The 27,067-nt window shown below is 43.8% G+C and overlaps 1 protein-coding gene across 7 annotated transcripts in view; it reads right to left on the minus strand.

The window, feature by feature from the left end:
- dgkh (diacylglycerol kinase, eta) overlaps window positions 1–27,067 on the minus strand; it is a 522,439-nt gene that overhangs the window by 28,668 nt on the left and 466,704 nt on the right. For all 7 annotated transcript variants that reach the window (XM_073046012.1, XM_073046011.1, XM_073046013.1 and 4 more), the window contains one exon: window positions 24,640–24,748. In XM_073046012.1, coding sequence (XP_072902113.1) covers window positions 24,640–24,748 — 109 coding nt within the window. The remainder of the gene's footprint in view (window positions 1–24,639; window positions 24,749–27,067) is intronic.

Raw genomic sequence — 27,067 nt, forward strand, 5'->3', positions numbered from 1 at the left:
CCAATAAAGACGCTAAATGTTACTTCATGGGGGTGGGAGTTTCAAATAACATTTGGCTCTTTGCAAAATTTTGAATTGCTAGCCCACTCCCATTTCTTGTGGATTTTTGGATAATATGAATGTCAAGTTCAGTTCACAATTTTGTGTTTCTGTTCAACAGAACTATTTCAGCTGGATCTATCTGGCAGTCCACACCTCTGGTGACCCCCAATCCATATTCAACATCCTGAAAGGAACTGATTACTCTCATGCCTCATTTCCAAACCTTGGTATTACACTTGTGGTCATTTAAAATGTAGGAACAAGATGCTGAACTGCGGATCCAAAATGCAATCAGCACACATATAGACACAAAACCACATGCGTATGTATATCTTCACCTATAAACACATGGAAACAGTTGCAAATATGGAGAAACACACACATATAAATATAAATATTATACTCAGAAAAATATGCATGTACATATACAGAGAAGCACTCACACACACTGGTATGTATGTGTGAATGCATGCACAATCATACAGCTAAGGGTCCATGTACCAACAGAGAACTGATCACACAAAACCTACCACCACCACTCATTCAGTTGAACTACAGCTGCACTCCATTTACTTGCTTTTACTCAATATCCTTTGAAACCTAATGAAAGGCAAAGGGCCTCTGTCTGCAGCAATAACTTGGGGAGCGGATTTCCAGTTTCCACTATTCTTTGTGGATTGGCGGCATCTGCAGAGGCACTTGAATTCAGCAGTGAAGGACAGCCAATGAGCACTTCGTTCAAGAGGATAGTGCTACAATATTCTATAATGTAAAAGCTAATATCCTTTGCCACTACAGCCTCTCACAGAAAGTGAGGCAGGTGATTGGCCTCAGAATTTGGGTGGAGTTGGAGAGGGTTGGTGAGGGTTCTCCAGTCAGCTGGGGGAATAGAAGGGTGCTGAGAGGTTGGGAAGGGTCAGCCGAGCAAATGAGAGAATCAAGGTATAGTTAGTTTGGGGAGAAGGGCAGGTTTGTGCTTGGCACTGAGATGGGGGGGGTTGACTGGATGGAGTGGGTTGGCTTAAAATTGGAGGGGGTGGTGAGGGTGAAGACTGCACTAGTGATTGATGAGGAATGCAAAAGAAGGGATGGGAGACAGAGATGGGGATAGGACCATGAGACACAGGAGCAGAAATAGGCCATTCAGCCCATCAAGTCTGCTCCGCCATTCCATCATGGCTGATCCTGGATCCCACTCAACCCCATACACCTGTCTTCTTACCATATCCTTTGATGCCTTGACCAATCAGGAAACAGTCAACTTCCACCGTAAATATAGCACGGATTTGGCCTCCACCGCAGACTGTGGCAGAGCATTCCACAGATTTACTGCTCTCTGGCTAAAAATATTCCTCCTTACCTCTGTTCTAAAGAGTCGCCCCTTTATTCTGAGGCTGAAACCTCTAGTTCTGCATACCTCCACCACAGGAAACATCCTATCCACATCGACCCTATCTAGTCCTTTCAACATTTGGTAGGTTTCAATGATATCCCCCGCATTCCTTATAAATTCCAGTGAGTACAAGCCCAAAGCTACCAAAAGCCCCATATATTATCAACCCCTTCATTCTGGAATCATCCTTGTGAGCCTTCTCTGGACCCTCTCCAATGACAAACACATACCCTCTGAGATATGGGGCCCAAAACTGTTGATAATACTCCAAGTGCAGTTATTCTATTCCCCTTGAAATAAATGCCAACACCGCATTTGCCTTCTTTACCACAGACTCAACCTGTAAATGAACCTTCTGGGAGTCTTGCACGAGGACTCCTAAGTCCCTCTGCACTTCTGATATTTGAGCCTTCTCCCCATTTAGATAATAGTCCGCACTATTGTTCCTTTTACCAAAATGCATTATCATACATTTCCCAACACTGTATTCCATCTGCCACTTTTTTTGCCCATTCTTCCAATTTGTCTAAGTCCTGCTGCAATCGCATTGCTTCCTCAGCACTACCTACCCCTCCACCTATCTTCGTATCATCTGCAAAGCCATGGCTTTGCCACTAAGCCATTGATTTCATTATCTAAATCATTAACAAATGATGTGAAAAGCAATAGTCCCAATACTGACCCCTGAGGAACACCACTAGTCACAGGGAGCAAACCAGAAAAACCCCCTTTGACTCCTACTCAGTGCCTCCTGCCTGCCAGGCATTCCTCTATCCATGTCCGTATCTTTCCTGTAACATCACAGTTCTGCTGAAGGGTTTCGGCCCGTAATGTCAACTATAACTGTACTTTTTTCCATAGATGCTGCCTGACCTGCTGAGTTCCTCCAGCATTTTGTGTGTGTTGCTATAGGACTTAGCTTGTTAAGCAGCCTTGTGTGTGGCACATTATCAAATGCCTTCTGTCAATCCAAGTAAATGGCATCTACGGCCTTTCCTTTGTCCAGCCTGCTTGTTAATCCCTGGAAGAAATATAGCAGATTTGTCAGGCAAGATTTCCCTTTACAGAAACCATGCTGACTTTGGCTTACTTTATCATTAGTCTCTAAGTACCTCAAAACCTCATCCTTAATAATAGACTTCAACACTTTCCCAACCACTGAGGTTAGGCTAACTGGCCTATAATTTCCTTTCTTTTGCCTTCCTCCCTTCTTAAAGAGGAAAGTGACATTTGCAATCTTTCAGTCCTCCATGACCATGTCAGAATCAAGTGATTCTTGAAAGATCATGGCCAACACATTTGTTATCTCTTTAGCAACCTCTCTCAATTCTCTAGGATGTAGTCCATCTGGTCCAAGAGACTTACCTATCTTAAGACTTTTGAGTTTGCCTAACACTTTTTCCTTTGTGATAGCAATGGCACTCACTCCTGCTCCCTGACACTCACAGACCTCTGGCAAATTGCTAGTGTCTTCCACAGTGAAGACTGTTGAAAAGTACACATTAAGTTCATCTGCCATTTTTGGTCCCTCATTACTACTTCACCAGCATCACTTTCCAATGGGCCAATATCAACTCCCACCTCCCTTTTACTCTTCATATAACTGAAAAAACATATGGTATCCTGCTTTAATATTATTGGCTAGTCTGCTCTCATATTTCATCTTTTCCCTTTTTATAGCATTTTTAGTTGCCTTTTGTTGGATTTTAAAAACTTCCCAATCATCCAACTTCCCACTCACTTTTGCTACCTTGTATGCCCTTTCCTTGGCTTTTATGCAGTCCCTAATGTCCTTTGTCAGCCACAATTGCCTACCCCTGCCATCTGAGAACTTCTTCCTCTGTGGGACATATCTATCTGTGCCTTGTGAACTATTCCCTGAAACTTCAGCCATCTCTGCTCTGCCATCATCCCTGCCAGTGTCCTCCTCCCGATCCACCTGGGCAAGCTCCTCTCTCATGCCTCTGTAATTCCCTTTATTCCACTGTGATACTGATACATGTGAGTTATGCTTCTCCCTCTCAAATTGCAGTATGAACTTAATCACATTATGATCAATGCCTCCGAAGGATCTTTTGGTTTTTGGCCTTTTGCACTTTGTTGGGGTTCCTAATATCATGGTCCTCCAACTGGTTGCCCTATCTGCTTCCTTTCCCGTCCCACACCCGATTTCACATGGACTGGAAAAAGGAGCTCACTTCCCAGCTCTCACCATATGCAACAATAACCCAATTCGTTTCTACCAGTTGACCAGAAGTGACCTGTTCTACGTGGGACAGTGACTGGGGCTTCTCACCAAGAACTGTGCAGCCCAGCCCTTGGTCATTGAGCTCATTAAGGAAGACAAGCGGCTGTGGTTTCAGAAACTCTCCGAGTTCTGCCTCTTTTTGCTGTTGTGAGGGAATCAGCCTGAATTTCATGGACCGCTGGGGGGTCGACCAGTTGGACGACCTGCTTATATCTCGCAGATACCGAGAGGATATGTGTGGGCCACAGAATTTACCTCTGTGAATTTTGCTATTTCTTCATTTCTATTTTTTACCTACTTTTGGAAATATGTTACTCCTAGGATAGGAGGGAAGTTTTAGGCTATAGAACAGGGAGCAGATGACTGAAAAAAGGGTGAAGGATACAAGGGTAGCAGCACAAGAGAACCCTAAAGGGAACATGATATTTACATGCCAAATTTACTTACCTCAGACAGATTTCCAGTGTCTATTTATCACTGTACCCCATGAGTCATAGAGTAAAAGAGCATGGAAACAGAGTCCTTCAGCCCAATACATCCATGCAGACCAAGATTCACATCAAGGGCTAATCCTATTTCTCCGCATTTGTCCCATTTCTTTCAAAACCATTCTTATCCAAGTATCTATCTAAAATAGACTCTTTTTTGCATAATCACTACAGGAGTAGTGATTATGCAAAAACCATGGAGTTGAAACAAAAACATAAAGCACGGAGCTTCCTATATTTATTTTACCATCTTTTTATGTATATTACCCTTTAAACAACCTCACATTGTGCAAAGAAATCCAATTTTAACCTCCTGGCTTTGGTTTAAATAAGCTTAACTGTCCCCCAAAAGAAATAATTTCTGTCTACCCTATCAAATCCTTTGAAGAACTCAGATAAAGATTAATCCTTAATCTCCTCTGCTAAGGGAAGACATCCAGTCTATGTTCCCATAACTTAACCACTTTAGCTCCAGCGTCATTAGAGTGAATTAATACCACACTCTCCCAAGACCAATATTATCCAACCCTATATGCAGTCTAGCAAAGTTTAAGCTTCTTACATCTGTCCCAATATCTGCTTGATGGGATCAGTGCCAAATGTTGCCTGATTATGCTTCTTGTGGAGTTTTTGGAACATTTTGCCACATTAAAAGTAATTTAGTTTAGTGTACTTAATTACTTTGTTCTGTAACTGTCTATTAATTCTGACAGAATTATATTTATGGAACACTAAAGCTCTCCACTCCTGTAGCTTATGTCCAATTAGAAAATTCCCATGCCCATCATTTCTAGATCCTTCCCCATTACAAGCCTCCATGAAAATTAGAAACTTATTTCCTAAAAATCTGTGGTTCATTTTCCAGAGTAAGAATACACTGTATATGGTATAGGGAGTAAAATATTAGCAAAACCAAAGAGTTGATTATTAATTACAGGAGAAAGAAACTGGGGTCCAAGAGCCAGTTCTCATTAGGGGATCGGAGGTGGAGAGGAGTCAGTAGCTTTAAATTCATTGGCATTATCACTTCAGAGGATCTGTCCTGGGACCAGCACGTAAGTGCCATTACAAAAAAGGCACAGCAGCACCTCTATTTTCTTGGAAGTTTGTGAGTATTCGGCATGGAATCTGAAACTTTGACAAACTTCGATAAACGCACAGTGGAGAGTATCCTAACTGTCATGGCCTGGTAAGGAAACACCAATGCCCAAGAGTGGAAATCTTACTAAAATAGTGGATACAGCCCAGTCCATCACAGTAAAAGCCCTCCACACCATTGAACACATCTACAAAGAGCACTGCCACAAGAAAGCAGCGTCCATCAAGGACCTCCACCACCTAGGCTATATTCTTTTCTCGCTGCTGCCATCAGGATGGAGGTACAAGAGCCTTAGGTCCCACACCACCAGATTCAGGAATAGTTCATGAACCAGAGGATATAACTTCACTCAGGTCAATGCTGAGCTGATTCTACAACCTATGGACTCACTTTCAAAGACTCTACAACTCAGGTTCTCAGTATTTATTTATTTATAGAATTTGCAGAGTTTGTCTTCTTTTGCATATTGGTGTGTACTTTTTCATTGGTTCTATTGCATTTTTTTGTTGTACTGTGAATACCTGCAAAAAATGAATCTTGGTGACATATACATAGATTGATAATAAATTTACTTTGAACTTTGAAAGCTGGGTAGAGTTGAGAAATGAGCAAACCCTGGATCTACATGTTGAGTAGGCCACTTGTATTCCTAACCACATTCATTTAAGAGGGAGTTAAATGTGCATTTCACAAGAAAGTAAATTAGTGAAGTGCATCTGGCAAACAGTGCTGTACTTCCAAAACTGGGATTTGTTGTCTAGAAATGAACTAATGTGCATGTCTATGAAGGTTCTCAGTCATCCACGTTATTGTATATCAAGCAGTAGTAAATCAAGGCAGCTGGATTTGCTGTGTTGCCTCTCATCTCCACGACTCTTTAAAAACCCTCATGTGATTGCTATACCCTTAACCAACTCACAGAGTTTATAAGCCGGAAAATGACCCTCCATGGATCAGAACTGAAGAAGCCTTTCTGATGAGTGGCAAAACGTCTTCTAGACAACACAGCAAATGCAGTTGCCTTGATTTACTACTGCTTGATATAACTAAAGTGCAGTTACTTTAAGGTGGGTCTGAGATTAGGTGCTTTTTGAGATGTTGAACCCTTTCTAGGTTCTTTTGAAGACCCTGACCTGGAGTTACACTCTGACTTTGGTTCTTTGTGGGAATGGGACCCGTTCTCAGGGCCTCACGACCGGCCACTTTTCGACATGCCAAGGACGTGGCCTAGAAGACTAGCGTGCCTTCAGGGTACCAGATTTTCGTGGGTCTGGAGGCGGGCGGATTCAAGGCTGGTGCTGCTGCAGGCGACTGGTACGTCGCGGGAGAACAAGGAAGGTCGGAAGCAGCGGGCTTGCGGTTGGCCATGTGCCCAGAGACACAGAGTTTGGAAAAAGCGACACAACAGACTTTTAACACCATAAGTCAGCGAGTTGTTTTGTTATGTCTCCCCTCTCACTGTGAAACAGGGATACCTCTTTTTCTCTTATTAGGGAGAGAGAATCTGTGGTATGTTGAATACTGGGTGAACGAGTAATCTGTGAGGTACTGCAAGTCTGTGTCTCTACTGAAGCTTTGCTGCACACTTGAGTACTTGGTGGGGGGCACTGATGCTTTTTTTGCTGGTGGGGGAGGGGGGGGTTGTTGCCTTATTTCTGCTTGTATGTGAGTGGGGGGAGCTGGGGGGACTTTGGGGTTCTAACATTTAACTGTCATTCATTCTTTGGGACACTCCCGTTTTCGTGGATGTTTGCAAAGAAAAAGAATTTCAGGATGTATATTGTATATATTTCTCTGACATTAAATGTACCTATTAAACCCTATTGTAAGTGTTCCTTAGAGCTTCTGCTTATTGTTTGAGGCTACCAGATCTAGTACATCCATTGACACTTTAAAGATGTTGGATTTTCCAGAGAGAGAATGCAGATATTTTAGGTAATGATTGTATAAGATTCCAAGACCCTATTGGAAGAATAATGGTAGGTTTGCACAGAGTTGACAGAAAACTCCTGCCTCAAGCAATAAAAATTCAGCTCACAGTACAGCATTGGCTGCCATGGTGGTAGCAAACTTGGCAGATCAGCTTTGGAGACACCAGGACAATAATTCCTGAGGTATGAATTCAAATCGCATCCCAGGAGCTAATGGATTTAAAGGCAGTTTATAAATGATCCGATATTTATTAAAGAGCACATCAGGAAAGGTGACCACAAAGCTCCAGGTAAAAACACACCTTACTCACTAATCACTTTTTAGAAGTCTCCAGACCCACAGAAATGTGATTGCCCCTTCATTGCCTGGTTTGTCTACTGTTCAAAATGGAATAAAAGGGCAGAAAACCAGCTGGTAAAGAACAAACAACAGAAAATCTGCAGATGCTGGAAAACTGAGCAACACACACACAACGCTGGAGGAACTCAGCAGGTCAGGCAGCATCTATGGAAAAGAGTACAGTTGACATTTCGGGTCGAGATCGAGATCGGGTCTCAGCTGGAATTGTTGACTGTACTCTTTTCCATAGATGCTGTCTGGCCTGCTGAGTTCCTCCAGCATTTTGTGTGTGTTGTTAGGTAACAAAATCCAGTTCATCCTGCAACATCTGGCAAGAGTCGGTCATAATAATATTCACAGATTCATACTTTGTCTCAGACCCCTTCAATGCCTTCCCCCAGAGGCGACTGCAATGTGGCTTATAGTCAAGATGGGAGTGATTACAGAAGTCCTCAGAATTTACTCAGATCAAGCTTCCTGCTTAAGACATCTGTTAGGTGCCTCCTTGAGATGATGCACCCTTACTCTTTCATTAGAAAGAACCTCCTTTTTTTCTCCTTATGCAGTTCTTTAGAATTGAGGCCGACACTTTCATTCTGGTTTGAAGGTGTTGAACTGACTGATGAACTCCAGGGAGGAATTGCAGGTTCCGCCATAGGTGAAGCAGAAGTATTGTCAGGGCAGGTGGTGAGTAGTTTGTGAAGTAGTACACTCCTCCTGTCATTTACACTGGGCTCCGGAGTGCTCCTCCACAAGGGCTGAAGTCCTCTGTGCTAATCTAAATGCTCCTTCTCCATTTTGAGCAGTTGAGACAAGAGATTCTCAGAAGTCAATGTTGGGCGTTTTCAAGGAGTCTTGAGAATGTCAGTGAATCTATTCCTATATTTCTCTGCTGTGACAAGGAGGAAACATTAGGAATACCAAGAGCACAAATGTGAATTGCCTAGTTTTCGGTGATATCACTGTCACTGTCAGAGGTAGGCAGGTATTGAAGGCGATTTTAACTCTGTAGTGGGTTATGAGAGAAGCCACAAAAGAAAAATAACCTATCTGACCCCCTCCTCACTAATAGCCCTTCATAATTGCACCACCTCCATTCTAAATGGGAGAGATTCAGAATGGATCTGACAGTTAGAGTCCGGGTATCTGCGAAGGCAGTGAGCCATCATCTGCAGAATTCATTGCACAACAATCTACCATTTTCAAGCACGGCCTATCCTTAACAGAGACGTTTTCAAGCCAATTGAAGAATTTAATAAAAGCATACAGCAGAAGCAGCAAGAAGCTTACCACTGAAGATTGCAGAAATAGTGAAGCTCATCAATCCCACGTACAGGGGATTAAACCAAAGGTTTCTTCAAATCAAAGCATTGATCAAACCAAAGGTTTGTTCAAATCAAAACATTGATCAAACCAAAGCATTGATCAAACCAAAGCATTGTTCAAATCAAAGCATCGATCTATCAAGGGTGTCTTGAGTGGGCCTTCAACCAACAAGAATCATAGAGTTTTTTAGCACTGAAACAGGACCTATGTCACAACTTGTCCAGGCCAATCAAGATGTTCATCTAAATTAATCCCATTTGTCCATGTTTTATTCCCATCCCTTTAAACTTTCTTATCCGTGTAACTGTCCAAATGTTTTTAACTTGATTCACTTCATGCAATAGTGAAATAGACTAGAGTGTACTAGATGTTGACAATGGCCCTGGCAATGTCACGTTGTTATGCTGAAGACTTGAGCTCAGGACAAGCCACATCTCCAGTAAGTTACAACTATCTGTTGCCTTCCTGACAAAATTAAAAATACCCAAGTTTAACCTGACCACAAAAACGGAAAATAAATCAAAACTGTATAATTCCACCTGCTCATTTGGCTCTCTGTCATTAACAAGGACTTTGACAGCATTAATATTTGGGCTTATATAAAGCAAATAATACCTGCAGCACACCAATGACTCTGACCATCTCCAGATATTCACTGAAATCACAAATGTTGGATTCACTACCACCACCATGCATCTACAAATCAAACAGTTTAACTGGATCAATCGCAGGTCAGAGGCTTGTGCTATGCTGGGGCAAGTGACTCACATTCCATTTTCCCCAGAGCTTTTCCTATTATCTGCAAGATAAAAATCAAGCTTGTGATAGAATTTTCTGCTCTTGGTGGATGAGTGCAGCTCCAACAACTGAAGGAACAGGTCCAACCTATATATCCATCTTCCACCTTAAGCATTCACCATCTTCCTAGCAGCACGTTGTTGTAGCTGTAGTGGATACCCTCTTCAACGTGCACTGTAGGCTTTATCAAAAGCTACTTCCAAACTTTCAGCCTCTATCACCTCGAAAGACAAGGGTGGCTGACACTCACTGCAAATTGCATGATTCCCTACAAGTCATCTTTCCTTCATGTTCAGTATCTTGAACAGACATAACTCAGGAATAAGTATTTTCAATCTGCACCTGTAGCGGATCAGGGAGAAAACTCACCACCACCTTTCTAAAGGCAATAGATAATGACCTTGTCAATTACACAGCTCCAATGAATCAGAATACCTGCACATGAAAGCATGGCGATGATTGTAAAGTGATCCAAGACCTGTAGTGAAATATAAATTCAGGATCTTTAAGGTTTTGTTCAGATTTAAATTTTGCAAGGTGAAGATGGAAACTTTAGATAGAAGACAAGATGTATTTTGCAATACCTTATCCAATCTTTGCAATCCCTCAACAATTCATAAGACAGTGCATTATTTCTGAGGAATAGTCACTGTTGTCAAGGTGAATCAAGTGTACAATCAACATGATCCCAAAACAGTTAAAATAATTTTGTTACAGTAGCTTGCCAGAATGTTGGAATATATTTCTGTTAGGAGACCTGGATTATTCACTTGGGACAGTTCCAATGAAACAAAGATTCAAAGTACATTTATTATCAAAGAATGTATATACATCTCGAGATTTGTTTACTTACAGGCAGCCAGAAAGCAATAAACCCGATGAACCCAGTTTTGTTAAAAAAAGACCATAAGAGGGAAGAGAAAGAGGGGGAGAAAACCACATCATGGAAACAATAACAGCAAACGACAGCATTCTGAACCAGACTGAGTCCTTCGATCTGCTCCCCGGAGCAGCCCCAAGCCTCGATCTCAGTTCATCGTATTAGCAAGGTAAAAAATGCCATGAAACTTGCAGAAAAATCAGCCGGCAGAGAGAGGAATGAACATCTTGGGAGATTGAGCAAAATCAGCCTGACCCACACCTCCGGTCCTGACACTTGGACTTTATAGTCTATCTGCGCCAGCCCAAGCACCAGGTAGTGCCTCTCTCTAGGACCTGGATCCTGGCACAGCGACATGCTTAGGTCACACAGCCTGAAGCTATCCTCGATCTCATTAAATCAGCTTGACGCTTTGAGCAATCCAACTTTGCATCCATCTTGGACTGATCCCAAAAAGTGATGGCTGAGTGTCATACAAGCATTATAACAGGACAAAAATGGAGAAAGGCATTGTTATACTGTATACTTAACATATTGATGGACCTTGTACAGTATTGCTTGTGGTTTATCAAATTGACAGAAGGACATGTGGCATCATGGTGATGAACAGTGAATCACTTCAATGAGGCAGAAGCTGGTCCAACAGACATAATGTCTACTTAAAGTGACACTACCCAAGCATGGCAGAACTAGTTTCCAGGTGCCTTGGAAAAGGCAGTGACCAGATGAGGATACATCAGAGTATAGAAGTGAAGGCTATGAGATGGGTGGAGTGCATCAAGGTTTTCCAGAAGAGGAGCAGGAGGGCTTATGGAGTAGAAGTGCACTAGCCTTGCAGGGTTCTCCAGAGACATAACTGTTTGTTCAGATGTCAGTCAATATGTTCTTGATCCACATCAGTTACATAATCTACCAGAAGATGCAGGTAAGAGGAAGACACTGGGCAAAGGGTTGCTACAGCAAAGTCTCTGGAGAACAGTTGCCTAAAGGTGTTCATGTGTGTATATATGGGTATAAGAACTTGAGATGTAAACCACATTCAAATGTTTTGAATCGGGCATCCAAAGTTCACAAATGACTTGTGCTGATATTGATGCATGTAAGCCTTCAATGTAAGAAATTTTACTCGTGCCTATTATCTTTGCTGGAAGTAGGCCAGAAATTTCTGTCAGGGTCAAAAATATCCCAAGGGCTAATAGTAGCTCTTCAAGCAGTTTCTTGAATCCCTCCAACATCAGGCAAATGTTTCACTGGTTTTGGAAACTGCTGAGCAAGTACTACACTGTGCAGAAGCTGAAAGTTATCAGACAACATGGCCAAGTCCTCAATACTCCAGGTCCAGCACCAGTGGAAAATACATCTGATATTACCTCTTGCAAAATTATAAACTGCCAATTAGTCTATTCAATATTGCCTCATTAATGTCACCATTGTCAACTATTTAAGGGTATCCACTGCAGGGTTATTTAAAAGCCAAATGTCTCTCTTTACAATGTTTTGAAAGGCATTCTTGGACTCCATTCCCCTTCCTGATGGAAGTAAGTGTGTGTGTGTGTGTGTGTGTGTGTGTGTGTGTGTGTGTGTGTGTGTGTGTGTGTGTGTGTGTGTGTGTGTGTGTGTGTGTGTGTGTGTGTGTGTGTGTGTGTGTGTGTGTGTGTGTGTGTGTGTGTGTGTGTGTGTGTGTGTGTGTTCTTCACGTATGCCTGACTGCATATGTGTGGAGGAAATTAAGTAGACTGTCTGAGTAGATTTCACTGCATGCCAGCAATGGAGCCAATTGCTCCCTTTTCAGGAGATTGAGCAAAATGATACCTGATTTATTAGTGAGGAACTGTAGATGGGTCCTGTGCAAGAGGCTGAAGTTACCTATATCCTGCATGTGTTATATATACTGAAGAGAACTGTGCAGGGAACGCTACTCATCCTGGTTCACTGGAATATGGTTTTCTGTCCGCTCCTCATCACATAGACATTATTATCAAACGTCATTTTCCTGTGACAATGATCCTGTGCTAATTATCATCCTGGTTCAAGCTTTAACTAGGGACTGACCACCAATGCGCATCATTGCAATAAGTCGTACTGACTTTAATGCGCATCATTGCAGTAAGTTGTACCGACTTTAACGAGGAACTGACCACCAATGCGCATCATTGCAATAAGTCGTACTGACTTTAATGCACATCATTGCAGTAAGTCGTACTGACTTTAACGAGGAACTGACCACCAATGCGCATCATTGCAATAAGTCGTACTGACTTAATGTCAACACAGGGAGCATTTGGCCCATCAGGTTCATGCCAGCACCCAGCAACTCTATCAGTCTCATATTCTTTCTCATTTCTCTCATGCTTATTTCTCTCACATGGCCATCTTTGATCCACTTACATCAGGGGCGATGTATTAGTAGCTGATAAACAATCAGCACACCTCTGGTTTTGCGAGGCAACTGACACAGGGACAACATGCAAACTCAACTCACAGACAGTGCGGAGGCCAGGATTGAACCAGGTTCTCTGATGCTGTAACACAGCAGCCACACCTGCTGTGGCACCATGCTGCCCTGTTAGTAATTCTGTAGCTTACATAGCTTAGGAAGGGACAGTAACCTCAATGTCCTGATGCCAAGGTTCGGAGACTTTACACCAGGCTTGCCACCCCTCCTTTTCTATTCCTCGCAAGCTCATGTTGAAACTAAGCGGCGTAGGAAGAAGGTAGCCAGAAAGATCAGGGGCAAGACAACCACAGTCTTGGGCTCAGCACAGGGAAATACCCCCCAGCCTTACCCTTGGTCTGAGATGGTGCTGCAAGCCTCAAATCAAATCTAACCCACAGGCATCACACAGACAGACAAACACAGATTACCATCTGATGAGGGAGCCATCCCTTGTCATTTCTTGCAAAATAAAGTGGGACAGAAATGCTGCCTGACTCACAAGATCAAAGTGGGCCTATACTACTTCCAATGCCACTCTAAGCTGATGTGGTACTTGCTCAGGTGCCATGGAATTAACACCTTTTTTGAGAAACCTGATTTCATCATGAGTGAAGGTAGGCAAACAACTACTCTTCTCTTTTTGATATATTGTCCCTCACTGCACTGCACTCTTCCTGCCCATTGCCATGTCTTTTGACTGCACTTTTCACCACTGGCTATCCTATTTATGACTGAAGGATAACGGGATATGGTATAGTTTCAAAGACAACTCATGAAGCTCAACACCATAGGCAGGACATAGCAGCCCACTTAACTCCATCTTGGACAATGACTCCCATCCACTCCATAATGTACTGGTTAGGCACAGGAATACATTCAGCCAGAGACTCATTCCACCGAGATGTAACACTGAGCGGCATAGGAAGTTATTCCTACCTGTGGCCATCAAACTTTATAACTCCTCCCTCGGACTGTCAGACACCCTGAGCCAATAGGCTGGTCCTGGACTTACTTCCACTTGGCATGATTAACTTATTATTATTTAATTATTTATGGTTTTATATTGCTATATTTCTTCACTATTCTTGGTGCGGCTGTAATGAAACCCAATTTCCCTCGGGATCAATAAAGTATGTCTGTCTGTCTGTCTTAAGAGGCATCCCATCTGCTACCATTACTGACTCCACCACTGACGCACAGTAACAGCAGTTTGTAGCATCTACTCACAAGAACATTTAGACAGCCCTTTTCAAACTCATGATGTCAACCAGCTGGAAGAACAAGGGCAGTAAAAGCATAGGAACACCACCACCTGGAAATTGCCCTCCAAGTCATACACCATCCTGATTTTGGAAATATATCGCCGTTCCTTCACCATTGCTGTGGTAAAAAACCTGGAACTTTCTTCCCTAAATGTGTGGGTCTTTCCACACCTCAAGAACTCCAGTAGTTGAGGAAAGCATCTTCCAGGCCATGCTCTTTTGCTACTACATCGAGCCTTAGGTCCCACAACATCAGGTTCAAGAACAATTATTACCCTACAACTAGTTTCACTCACCACAACTCAGAACTGATTCCATAACCTATAGACTCACTTTCAAGGACTCCACCACTCATGTTCTCAGTATTATTTGTCTTTTATTTGCACTATTTGTCTTCTTTTGCACATTGATTGTTTGTTAATCCTTATTTATATAAATATTTTTTCATACATTCTATTGTATTTCTTTATTTTCCTGTAAACGGTTGCAAGAAAATGAATCTCAAGGTAATATATGGTAACATATGACAATAACTTTTATTTAACTTTGACTCATAGAAATGTGGCTAAGCACAGCTCAAACCCCATCTAACTATTCACCAATGACACCACTATTGTTGGCAGAATCTCACTTGGCGAGGAAGAGAAGTATAGGAGTGAGATACCATAAATCAACTGGTTGAGTGGAGTGGCAACAATAAGACACAGGACAGAATTAGGCCACTCGACTTGTCTACCCACTGCCCTATCCTCAACCCTATCATTCTGGTTCCCATCCTCCTGCCAACTGAGTTTAAACCCTCCCAAACAGCTCTAGCAAACTTGCTCACAAGGATATTCAATCCCTCAGTCTCAGGTATAACCTGTCCTTTTTGTACAGGTCATACCATCCCCAGAAGAGAACCCAATGATCCGAAATCTGAAACCCTGCCCCTTGCAGCACTTCTTCAGCAACTCATTCATCTGTACCGTCATCCTATTCGTGTCCTGACTAGCATGTGGTACCAGGAGTAATCAAGAGACTAGTACCTTGGAGGTCTTATTCTTTTGCCTTTTCACTAACTCCCTATACTCACTGAACAAGACCTCTTCCTCTTTTCTACCCATGTCATTGGTGCCAATGTGCACCATGACCTCTGGCTGCTCACCCTCCTTCTTGAGAATTTCTGTAGCCACTCTAAGACATCCTGGACCCTCGCACATGAGAGACAACACACCATCCTAGCTTCTCTTTTGCAGACACAGAATCTACTGTCCATCCCCCTAACAACTGAGTCTCCTATCACTACCACTCTGCGAGACCCTGCTGAGTGTCAGAGTGCCACTGGCCTGGCTGCTGCTGTACTCTGAGAGGTCGCCACTCCCAAAGGGGTATTGCTGGAGAGGACCTCACACTCAACATCAGTAAGACCAAAGGTTTGATTATGGACATCAGGTAGGGGATATCTGGAGATTATACATCAGTCTTCACTGAGGGGTCAACAGTGGAAAGGGTGAGCAGTTTCGAGTTCCTGGGCATCAACATCTTGGAGGATCTATCCTGAGCTGAAAACATTGATACAATTACAAAGAAAGCATGGAAATGGGTCGACTGTATTAGGAGTCTGAGGAGATTTGGTATGTCACCAGAGACTCTTGCAAATTTCTATAGATGTATGGTGGAGTGTATTCTGACTGGTGGCATTACAGTGTAGTACGGAAACCCCAATGCAAGAAGCTACAGAGGGTTATAGAATCAGCCATCTCCATCACTGGCACAACCCTCCTCATCATCAAGGACATCTTCAAGAGATGGTGCCTCAAGGAGGCAGAATCCATCATTAAGAACCCCCAACATCCAGACCTTCCCTCTTCTCATTGTTACCATCAGGGAGATGGTACAAGATCAAAACTCAACTATTCAGAAACAGCTTCTTCCCCTCTGCCATCAGATTTGCGAATGTTTCAGGAACCCTCATTATCCCTTCATTTTCCACTATTTATTTATATTTGTAATTTATAGCTATTTATGTACTTGCACTGTAGTGCTGCCACAAAACAACACATTTCATGTAATTAAATCATCAATAATAAATCTGATTCTAATCCTTCCTTTGCAGAAGTCATCACAAAGGTGGCCAGTAAAGGGGAGAACAATTCTCCCTCCTTATCTATGAGGTTTGTTTTATTTTTACTGTCTCAAGTCAGTGTGCTCACTAATTTTTATTTTGATCCAAGATGGCGCTGGCAAGACAGGGCGACATTTTGTGGGCAGCTAACAAAACTACTAACTATTCTATTAAATATACCTTTTCTGGATTACGATCTCTGCAACCTGGAAGCCTGTAATTTCCCTTTGTGAGTCATGCTTTTGAACCGGTTGAATAATCTGGTGTTTTTGCATTATCCTGATGGATTTGGCAAACTGGACTCTCAAGAATGCAAGAACGGCTGCGATGGCCATTGCTGGAGTGGACTTGTGCACGGACTAAAACTTTGGGCCAGACTGAAGTGGTGGGACCCACATCTGAGAGCGGAAAATGAACCAAAGTTTAGCTGAATTAAGCGCTGAGTTAGATGCAAAAGATCAAAGCGTCGAGGCCAAGGGTGAAGGATGAACCAGTGATGAGCTTACTGCTCCTTGAGGCTTTACTCACCTCAGCGCTGATCTGACTCTGCGGCTGTGGCCTGAAGCCCCTGGGCTCCCGTCCCGGCTGCAGGCTGATCTGACTCTGCGGCTGTGGCCTGAAGCCCCTGGGCTCCCGTCCCGGCTGCAGGCTGATCTGACTCTGCGGCTGTGGCCTGAAGCCCCTGGGCTCCCGTCCCGGCTGCAGGCTGATCTGGCTCTGCGGCTGTGGCCTGAAGCCCCTGGGCTCCCGTCCCGGCTGCAGGCTGATCTGGCTCTGCGGCTGTGGCCTGAAGCCACTGGGCTCCCGTCCCAGCTGCAGGCTGATCTGACTCTGCGGCTGTGGCCTGAAGCCACTGGGCTCCCGTCCCAGCTGCAGGCTGATCTGACTCTGCGGCTGTGGCCTGAAGCCCCTGGGCTCCCGTCCCAGCTGCAGGCTGATCTGACTCTGCGGCTGTGGCCTGAAGCCCCTGGGCTCCCGTCCCAGCTGCAGGCTGATCTGACGCTGCGGCGGTGGCCTGAAGCCACTGGGCTCCCGTCCCAGCTGCAGGCTGATCTGACTCTGCGGCGGTGGCCTGAAGCCCCTGGGCTCCCGTCCCAGCTGCAGGCTGATCTGGCTCTGCGGCTGTGGCCTGAAGCCACTGGGCTCCCGTCCCAGCTGCAGGCTGATCTGACGCTGCGGCGGTGGCCTGAAGCCACTGGGCTCCCGTCCCAGCTGCAGGCTGATCTGACTCTGCGGCTGTGGCCTGAAGCCACTGGGCTCCCGTCCCAGCTGCAGGCCGATCTGACTCTGCGGCTGTGGCCTGAAGCCACTGGGCTCCCGTCCCAGCTGCAGGCCGATCTGGCTCTGCGGCTGTGGCCTGAAGCCACTGGGCTCCCGTCCCAGCTGCAGGCCGATCTGGCTCTGCGGCTGTGGCCTGAAGCCACTGGGCTCCCGTCCCAGCTGCAGGCCGATCTGACTCTGCGGCTGTGGCCTGAAGCCCCTGGGCTCCCGTCCCAGCTGCAGGCCGATCTGACTCTGCGGCTGTGGCCTGAAGCCCCTGGGCTCCCGTCCCAGCTGCAGGCCGATCTGGCTCTGCGGCTGTGGCCTGAAGCCACTGGGCTCCCGTCCCAGCTGCAGGCCGATCTGGCTCTGCGGCGGTGGCCTGAAGCCACTGGGCTCCCGTCCCAGCTGCAGGCCGATCTGGCTCTGCGGCGGTGGCCTGAAGCCACTGGGCTCCCGTCCCAGCTGCAGGCCGATCTGGCTCTGCGGCTGTGGCCTGAAGCCACTGGGCTCCCGTCCCAGCTGCAGGCCGATCTGGCTCTGCGGCTGTGGCCTGAAGCCACTGGGCTCCCGTCCCAGCTGCAGGCCGATCTGGCTCTGCGGCTGTGGCCTGAAGCCACTGGGCTCCCGTCCCAGCTGCAGGCCGATCTGACTCTGCGGCGGTGGCCTGAAGCCACTGGGCTCCCGTCCCAGCTGCAGGCCGATCTGACTCTGCGGCGGTGGCCTGAAGCCCCTGGGCTCCCGTCCCAGCTGCAGGCCGATCTGACTCTGCGGCGGTGGCCTGAAGCCCCTGGGCTCCAGTCCCAGCTGCAGGCCGATCTGGCTCTGTGGCTGTGGCCTGAAGCCACTGGGCTCCCGTCCCAGCTGCAGGCCGATCTGGCTCTGCGGCGGTGGCCTGAAGCCACTGGGCTCCCGTCCCAGCTGCAGGCCGATCTGACTCTGCGGCGGTGGCCTGAAGCCACTGGGCTCCCGTCCCAGCTGCAGGCTGATCTGACTCTGCGGCTGTGGGCTCACTTTCGGGGACACTGCAGCTCATCTTCTGCGTGTTATTTGTTTACCTTTTGATCGTTTGCATGATTTGTGTTTTTTGCACATTGGGTGTTTGATGGTCTTTGTTGAGTGGGTTTTTTCATGAATTCTATTGTGTTTCTTTGTTTTGTGGCTGTCTGCAAGAAGCTAAATCTCAAGGTTGAATATGATATACATACTTCAATAATAAATGAACTTTGAACTTTGATGATGACTAACTCGATATAATTGTCAATCAATTCTCTTTCACACCTACAGAGGTAACTTCAACTGATACAGTGCCTGCATCAGCAAAGACGTGCACATTTCTCTCTGGAAGGAAGACACTTCACCATAGCAGCTTGGAGTCTGTCCTGTGAAATCCTAGGTACAGAGGCGACAGATTATGCTGCTTGAAAGTTCCTGCTGATACTGACCATTTACTGTGACAATACAGGTCTCAAACAGAAATAATCAGTGCAAACATGGGATAAACGATGACAGCTGTAACACTGCAAATGGGCTCCATCAACTTCACTGCATAATCCAAATGTACTACGGAAAATCACCTTGCTATTTTGTTTTATTCTTCTTTGGTTGAAAGCAGCATTCATGCCCCATTTGTAATTTGAGCAATGTCAATGGAGAACAACATAGAGCTTCATGTAGAAGAATAGTAAAGTGCAGCAAATTATTATCAAAGTAATATACTGTATAAAGCCTTGGGATTCATCTTCTGTGCCAAGATCAGAAAATTATACTGTAAATTGCCTGAATTCCACAAGGAATATGATTGCTTATGTGCATAATGTTCTTCCAGAAAGCTTCCACTATGGAGTTGAGCCACTCTTATGTTATAATCTTGCGATGGTAGTATCTGCTGCATCAGACATAGATGCTCCCAAATAGAAGATCAATTATGTCACTCAGCCCATCGTGTCTGCTCAACCATTCCATCATGGATGATTTATTATCCCTCTCAACCCCATTTCCCCATAACTTTTGATGCCCTGACTAACCAAGATCCTATCAACCTTCACTATGCACATACTCAATGACTTGGCCTCCACAGACATTTGTGGTAATGAACACTACAAATTCACCACCATCTGTCTAAAGAAATTCCTTCTGATCTCTATTCTAAATGGATGTTCCTTTACTCTGAGGCTGTGCCCTCTGGTCCTAGACCCGCTCACTTCAGGAAACATCCTCTCCACATCTGCTCTATCTAGGCCTTTCAATATTCAATAGGTTTCAATGAAATTCCCCCTCATTCTCCTAAACTCCAGTGATAACAGGTCTGAGAGCCACAAAACACTCCTCATACATTAACCCTTTCATTCTTGTAAACCTCCTCTGCACCCTCTCCAATGCCAGCACATCTTTACTTAAATAAGACGCCCAAAACTGCATGCAATATTCCAAGTGAGGCCTCACCAGCGCCTTAAAAAGCCTCAACATCACATCACATTTGCCTTCCATACCACTGATTCAACCTGCAAATTAACCTTAAGGGAATCCTGCACAAGGATTCTCAAGTCCCTTTGCAATACTGATTTTTGAATTTTCTCTCTGTTGAGAAAATAGTCTATGCCTTTATTCCTTCTCCCAAAGTGCATGATCATACACTTCCCAACACTACAATCCATCTGGCACTTCCTCGTCCATTCTCCCAGCCTGTTCAAGTTCTTCTGCAGACTCCCTGCTACTTGCCACTCCACCTATCTTTGTATAGTCTGCAAATGTAGCCACAAAGTCAGCAATATTGTCATCCAAATCGTTGACTTACAATGTGAAATGAAGCAGTGCCAATACTGACTCCTGTAGAACACCACTTATTACCGGCAACCAATCAGAATAGGCTCCCTTTATTCTCAATCCTTGCCTCCTGCCAATCAGCCAATCACTATCCAAGCTAGTATCTTTCCTTTAATACCATGAGCTTTTATCTTGTTAAGCAGCCTTGCGTGTGGCATGTTGTCAAAGGCCTGAAAATCCAAGTAAACATCCATGACTCTCCTGAGAAAATTCCTCACTAAGAAAGACAGACCACTCTATCCTGGACACTCAGTCAAAAACCATTCAAAAACCAATACGCTTTTACATTGTGAGTCGAGGAATTTTGGGATAGTGCAGGAAAATGGTGCTGAGATAAAAAATTAGCTATGAAACATAGAAACATAGAAAATAGGTGCAGGAGTAGGCCATTCGGCCCTTTGAGCCTGCACCGCCATTCAGTATGATCATGGCTGATCATCCAACTCAGAACCCTGTACCTGCTTTCTCTCCATACCCCCTGATCTCTTTAGCCACAAGGGCCATATCTAACTCCCTCTTAAATATAGCCAATGAACCAGCCTCAACTGTTTCCTGTGGCAGAGAATTCCACAGATTCACCACTCTCTGTGTGAAGAAGTTTCTCCTCATCTCGGTCCTAAAAGGCTTCCCCTTTATCCTTAAACTGTGACCCCTCGTTCTGGACTTCCCCAACATCGGGAACAATCTTCCTGCATCTAGCCTGTCCAATCCTTTTAGAATTTTGTACGTTTCAATAAGATCGCCCCTCAATCTTCTAAATTCCTGTGAGTATAAGCCCAGTCGATCCAGTCTTTCTTCATATGAAAGTCTTGCCATCCCAGGAATCAATCTGGTGAATCTTCTTTGTACTCCCTCTATGGCAAGAATGTCTTTCCTCAGATTAGGGGACCAAAACTGCACACAATACTCCAGATCTAGATGAGATACTCCATGATCTAGAAAAGTGGCACAGAAGACTCAAAAGAGAGAAATAACCTCCTCCTGCTTCTAATTCTTATGTCTGTAGACATTGAAGCACCAGACAATCCCAAAGCCACTGGTGTCAAGCCAACATTAATATTACTACTTCCCTGAGTACGTTGCTCATTGGGCAGGGTTCTGAAGTGAGTGTCTGGGATACGAGACCCTCCCTGTCAGTACCACCAAAGAGAGCCTGTCTTCATCATCATCTGTTGACATGCTATTCTTCTGCTTTTTCTTCCCCTTGAGAAAATCACTGAGTACTCAAGATGGCACAACCCTCTCTGGACAGCACCGCAGAGTGCCCTCTGATTGGTCCATACTTTAGCATGTTATTGAATGTTATCCCTCTCGTAGGCTGCTGGACCAGGTTGTTGGTGCAGCTGCACCTGCAACAGGCCAGAGTGACAGAGGTCAGCCCTCCACATTATACAGTGTCTGAAATACAACAGACACTGCAGTCTGCCTGTGAATAATGAAATTAGACAAATCCCTAGGAAACACAGCACTGGCCAGAAGAAATTTCACTAAGACACTAAATTGTTAGATGGTGGTAATAACACTTGTGATTTACTTGGATCTCCTGGCTTCAGTAAGGAACCAGGAGCTGGCAATCTTCACTAGTGCAGAACAAATAATATTCCCCCTTCTTGAGCAAACAGCAACATGTAGGATGTTGTTACTGGTGAGATGCTTACTGCCACATATCACAATGTCTGTATCTACTACTACAAATAATGAGGCTAAGAAGTTTAGCACGGAGAAAACATCACTGGGAGCTTGCCTGCAGAAAGTTATATATCTCTGACACCACTGATTCTGAAAACTTTAGCTTCTACAGTCACTACTCCAAAGGGGCTCTATCAGACCATAAAACACAGAAGAAGAGTTAAGCCATTTGGCCCAAAGAGTGTGCTCCGCCATTTGATCATGGCTGATTTATTTGCCCCCTCAACCCCATTCTCCTGACTTTTCCTCGTAAATTTGGTGCCCTTACTAAGCAAGTGAATCTTTAGGGAATCCTGCTCTAGAACTCCCAAGCTCTGTGCATCTCTGATTTCTGAATTCGCTCCCCACTTAGAAAACAAGTCTATGGCTTCACTCCTTTTACCAGAGTGCAATCAATCATACACTTTCCTAAACTGTATTCCATCTGCTACTTCTTTGCCCATTCTCCTAATCTATCCAAGACCTTCTGCAGACTCCCTACTTCCCCAACATTACCTGCCCCTCCACCTATCTTTGTATCATCTGCAAACTTGGCCACAAAGACATCAATTCCATCATCTAGATTATTGACATATAAAGTGAAAATAAGTGGAGCCAACATTGACTCCTGCAGAACATCACTCATGTAATAACACAGCCATTTATTCCTGCTGTTTGTCTCCTGCCAGTCAATCAATGTTCTATCCATGCTAGTATCTTTCTTGAAATACCACTGGGTCCTATAATGTGCAGCAGTTTGTCAAAGGCCTTCTGAAAATTCAAGTGAACATCCACTGACTCTCTTTTGTTGATCTTGCTGAAAGAATTCCAACAGATTTATCAGGTAAGATCTTCTGTTAAAGAAACCATGCTGACTTTGGTCTATTTTATCATCCCCCTTCAATAGCCCGAAACCTCATCCTTAATAAAGTACTCTAATATCTTTCCAACCATTGATTTTAGACTAATTGGCCTATAATTTTCAGAGTTTTGTCTCCTTCTCTTCTTAAGAGTGGGCTGACATTTGTAATTTTCCAGTCCCTCCAAACCACCCCAGAATCTTGCAATTTCTGAAAGATCACAATTAATGCTTCCATAATCTCAAAGCAAAATTTCTAGCCCAATGAACTTTATCAGGAATATCCCTCTTCGAATCCTTTGGAATTATTTTTTGTTGTTTTCAATGGTGATTTAAGATGCAAAACTATCTAATTCAAATCAGAACGACACCCCAAAAAGGTGATTGCCTGTGATTGATCCATGCTATTTTCTCTTCTAACCAAACGCAATAGAGTGCTGGAGATTGGTAAGTCCATACATTCTCTACACATACTGCATACTTCATATCACGTGCATGAAAACGGATGCAGTGCAAAGTTTGCTATTTACTTGATGATAGCACTACCATCTATTTTCCTGATGCTCAGAAATTTAAATGTTTAATGCACAGAAATGTTTCTTGATGTGATAGAATCCTTTAGATTTATATCTCTTTTGTTTTACAATGATGATTTAAGTTGTAAAAGTATCTAATTCAAATTAGAATGACCCCAAAAAAAGATATTCCAAACCTCTGGAAATTGGAATCTGGGGCAATAAACAATCTACTGCAGGAACTCAGTGGGTCAAGCAGCATTTGTGGAAGGAAAGGAATTGTTGATGCATTTGTCCTGATGCAGAGTTTTGACCCGAACCATCAACAGTTCCTTTCCTCACACTGATGCTGTCAATCCACTAACTTTCTCCAGCACATTACCTGTCATTTCAGAAATAATCAACTTTCCCAGTTTATGAGAATTTAAAAAATGAAAAATCCAGAACAAAAAATCAAATGCTATAAAGCTAAAACAAAACAGAAACTTCTGGAAGTACTCAACAGATATAGCCACATCACTGGGAAGAGAAACAGAGCTAATATTTCAGGTTGACAGCTTTTCGTCAGGACTGGGAAGGAGACAAAAGACAAAGTTACTGGAAGCCCCTTTGGCAGTTAGATTTCCATATAACCACATAACAATTACAGCACGGAAACAGGCCATCTCGGCCCTTCTAGTCCATGCCGACGCTTAGACTCACCTAGTCCCACTGGCCCGCACTCAGCCCATAACCCTCCATTCCTTTCCTGTCCATATACCTATCCAATTTTACTTTGACATTACACATTCAACCTTTATAAAATGCTAAGTTTGAAACATCCAACTTGCTTTCTGATTGTGAACTGAGTGGGGTGGGAGGAATCGCATTCCAGAGTTTGCAATGCTGCTGTTAATATGAAGACTCACTGGGCATAGTCCACATTAGGTGGACCTATGGGGTGTAAGATCATGTGAGGCATGCTGGGTTTGGGAGATAGGTTACACTTTTTGCTGGGAATACTGATCAGTGAACCAAACCAGCTATTTAATTTCAACTTATATCCCCAGACATTTCTGTGAACAATGAAAGTTCCTTAGAAAGAGATCCAGTGACTAGAAAATAGAATCTGCTGTTGAAGAGACAGCAATGACCAATAGTCAATAAACACAACACCTTACCTGGCTGAGGGGCTGCCTTATGCCTTTGGGTTTTCTCTTTCTTAAACTTTGGCACAATTCGGAACATAGCACTTCGACTGTTTCTTTTGGCAAATTCCAGTGAATGATCCTGTTAAAAATTAGATTACAAGCTAGATTTCATATCATTTGAATGCTTTATGAGCAGTTAAATATTTGCATTCCAGCTTCCCAACTCTAGATGGCAAAGTGTATCTCCAAACTGGTGACTGTTTCTGTTGTTGCTAGATGAATACATCACAGAAGGAGGCATTTCAACCCATCAATTCTGTACTGGCTTTGTGTAAGAGCAGTCCCACTATCACAAGCTCTTCCTCATGGCCCTGCAATATTTTTCTTCTCAGAAACTAATCCTACTTTTTTTCTGAATGCTACAACTCAATCAATTCAATTTCTCTCCACTACAATCCTTGACAGTATATTGCAGACCATAACCACTTGTAATAAAGAATTTTACTCATGACAGTTCTCTTGTCAATCATATTCATTCCATGTCCCCTAGGTCTTAGTCTTTAACTACTTCATTTATTCTTTTTCTTGATGTTTAGTATCTTCATCAGTTTCTCTCAAAACCTCCTTGGTTCCAAAGGGAACAGCTCCAGATCCTCCAGTTTATTTACAGAACTGGGTATCATTTTGTTATGTCACTTTCTCATCTTCTCCAAAGCCTTCAGATCTTTTCTAAAGTGTGTTGGCCAGAACATTGCACAAAACACCAGCTGTGTGGTATAAAATCAGTGTTTTATAAAGTTTATTGTGACTTCCTTGAACTGATTCATTTCTCAGAACCAATCCACTAATGTCACTTCCTAGTTGGACCAGAGATATACTGATGAAGTTTCCTAAACATACTTCATAAAGTGCCCCCTATTGCTGCCCTATCCCAGTCTGTATTAGGCTAGCCAAAGTCTACCACGATCACTACTCTATGACTTTCCATTTCTGCAATTTCTCTGCTCCTCAATCTTCTTCTTTCTAGTGGAAAATGAAGAATAGACCAAGAAGTAAAATTGCACATCTACTACTTCCTAACTCTAAACCAATCACCTTCCTCCTTAATTTTTCCAGGATATTCTCTCCTTTCAGCACTGCGATATTCCCTTTAACCAACAGTGCCACTCCCATGAGGTACAGAAGTCAGGGTACTCAGGAGTTTACCTACATTTACTACACACCTACTTTGTCACAGACTGCTTTTGCTCCCTCCTGATTAACGTGGTCAGAAAAAGCCTGCATGGAGTAGCAAATTTGCAACAACTAGGGCAGCACAGTGGTGCAGTGAGTAAGTGCTTTTGTTGAAAGAGCCTGAGTGATTATAGTCATAGAGAGAGAATCACAGTCATACATTAAGATCAGGTATAATTTCTGTTTAATTTATGCTTTCTCTGGTGAATATATTATGTTAATTGAATGTGATGCTGCTGTAAATAAGGTTTTCATTGCACTGGTGCATTCGTGTATTTGTGCATAGGGCAATAATGGAAAATGGATCAGCCATGATGAAATAATGGAGCAGACTCAATGGGCCAAATGGACTAACTCTGCTCCATTATCTTACTGTCTTATAGTCTAAGTCAACTTTGACTTTGAGTAGAATTGCTGTCTTACAGCTCCAGAAACCTGGTTTCAATCCTGACCTTAAGTGCTGTCCGTGTGGAGTTTGCACGTTCTTACTGTGACTGCATGCATTTCCTCTCAGTACGCTGGTTTCCTCCCACATTTCAAAGACATGATGGTTGGTGGGTTAATGGGCCACTATAAATTGCTTCTAGTGTGTAAATGAGTGGTAGAATCCGGGAGGAATTGAGAAGTGCAGAATAAAAAATGGGATTATTATAGGATTAGTCTGAAAGGGTGGCTAATGGCTGGTACAAACTTTGTGGGCAGAAGGTTCTGTTTCTATCCTGTAAGTCTCTGAGACTGTTTCCCTTTGACTCTATAGTCACTTAGCTTTTCCAGTGATACCACAGAACTAACACACACTAATTCCATTACTGGCTTGTGCATTTCATATTTCATTAGTAACTAGGAAAAATTAGACCAATTTTCTTCCCATCCCATAAAAAAGCAGAGCGAAAAATGAACACTGTATCTAATCTCTTGGTTCTCTGCATGGCCCTGTGCTTTCTAGGATTTCTAGGAGTGGAGAGGGAAATGGAACTGCAATGGGAAAGCTTTTCAGTGCAGCTGGAGATAAAGAAATTGTGCCTTCTGCCCTATTTGCCTTGTGGAAGCTCCCAGATAGATCCACATTAGGAAGCATACCCATATGCAGACATTAAGCCTTTCAGTGGGTACCTCTTAAACTGGAGAACACACTAGGTTTGGGTGGCATCTCCTGGAGCCCCAGAAAGGAAAGCTAACGGACTCTGGGACTGGCCATGATTGGCTTCATGCCTGTGGACTCACT

This window comes from Hemitrygon akajei, chromosome 5 (genome assembly GCF_048418815.1).
Source record: "Hemitrygon akajei chromosome 5, sHemAka1.3, whole genome shotgun sequence".
Taxonomy (NCBI): Eukaryota; Metazoa; Chordata; class Chondrichthyes; order Myliobatiformes; family Dasyatidae; genus Hemitrygon; species Hemitrygon akajei.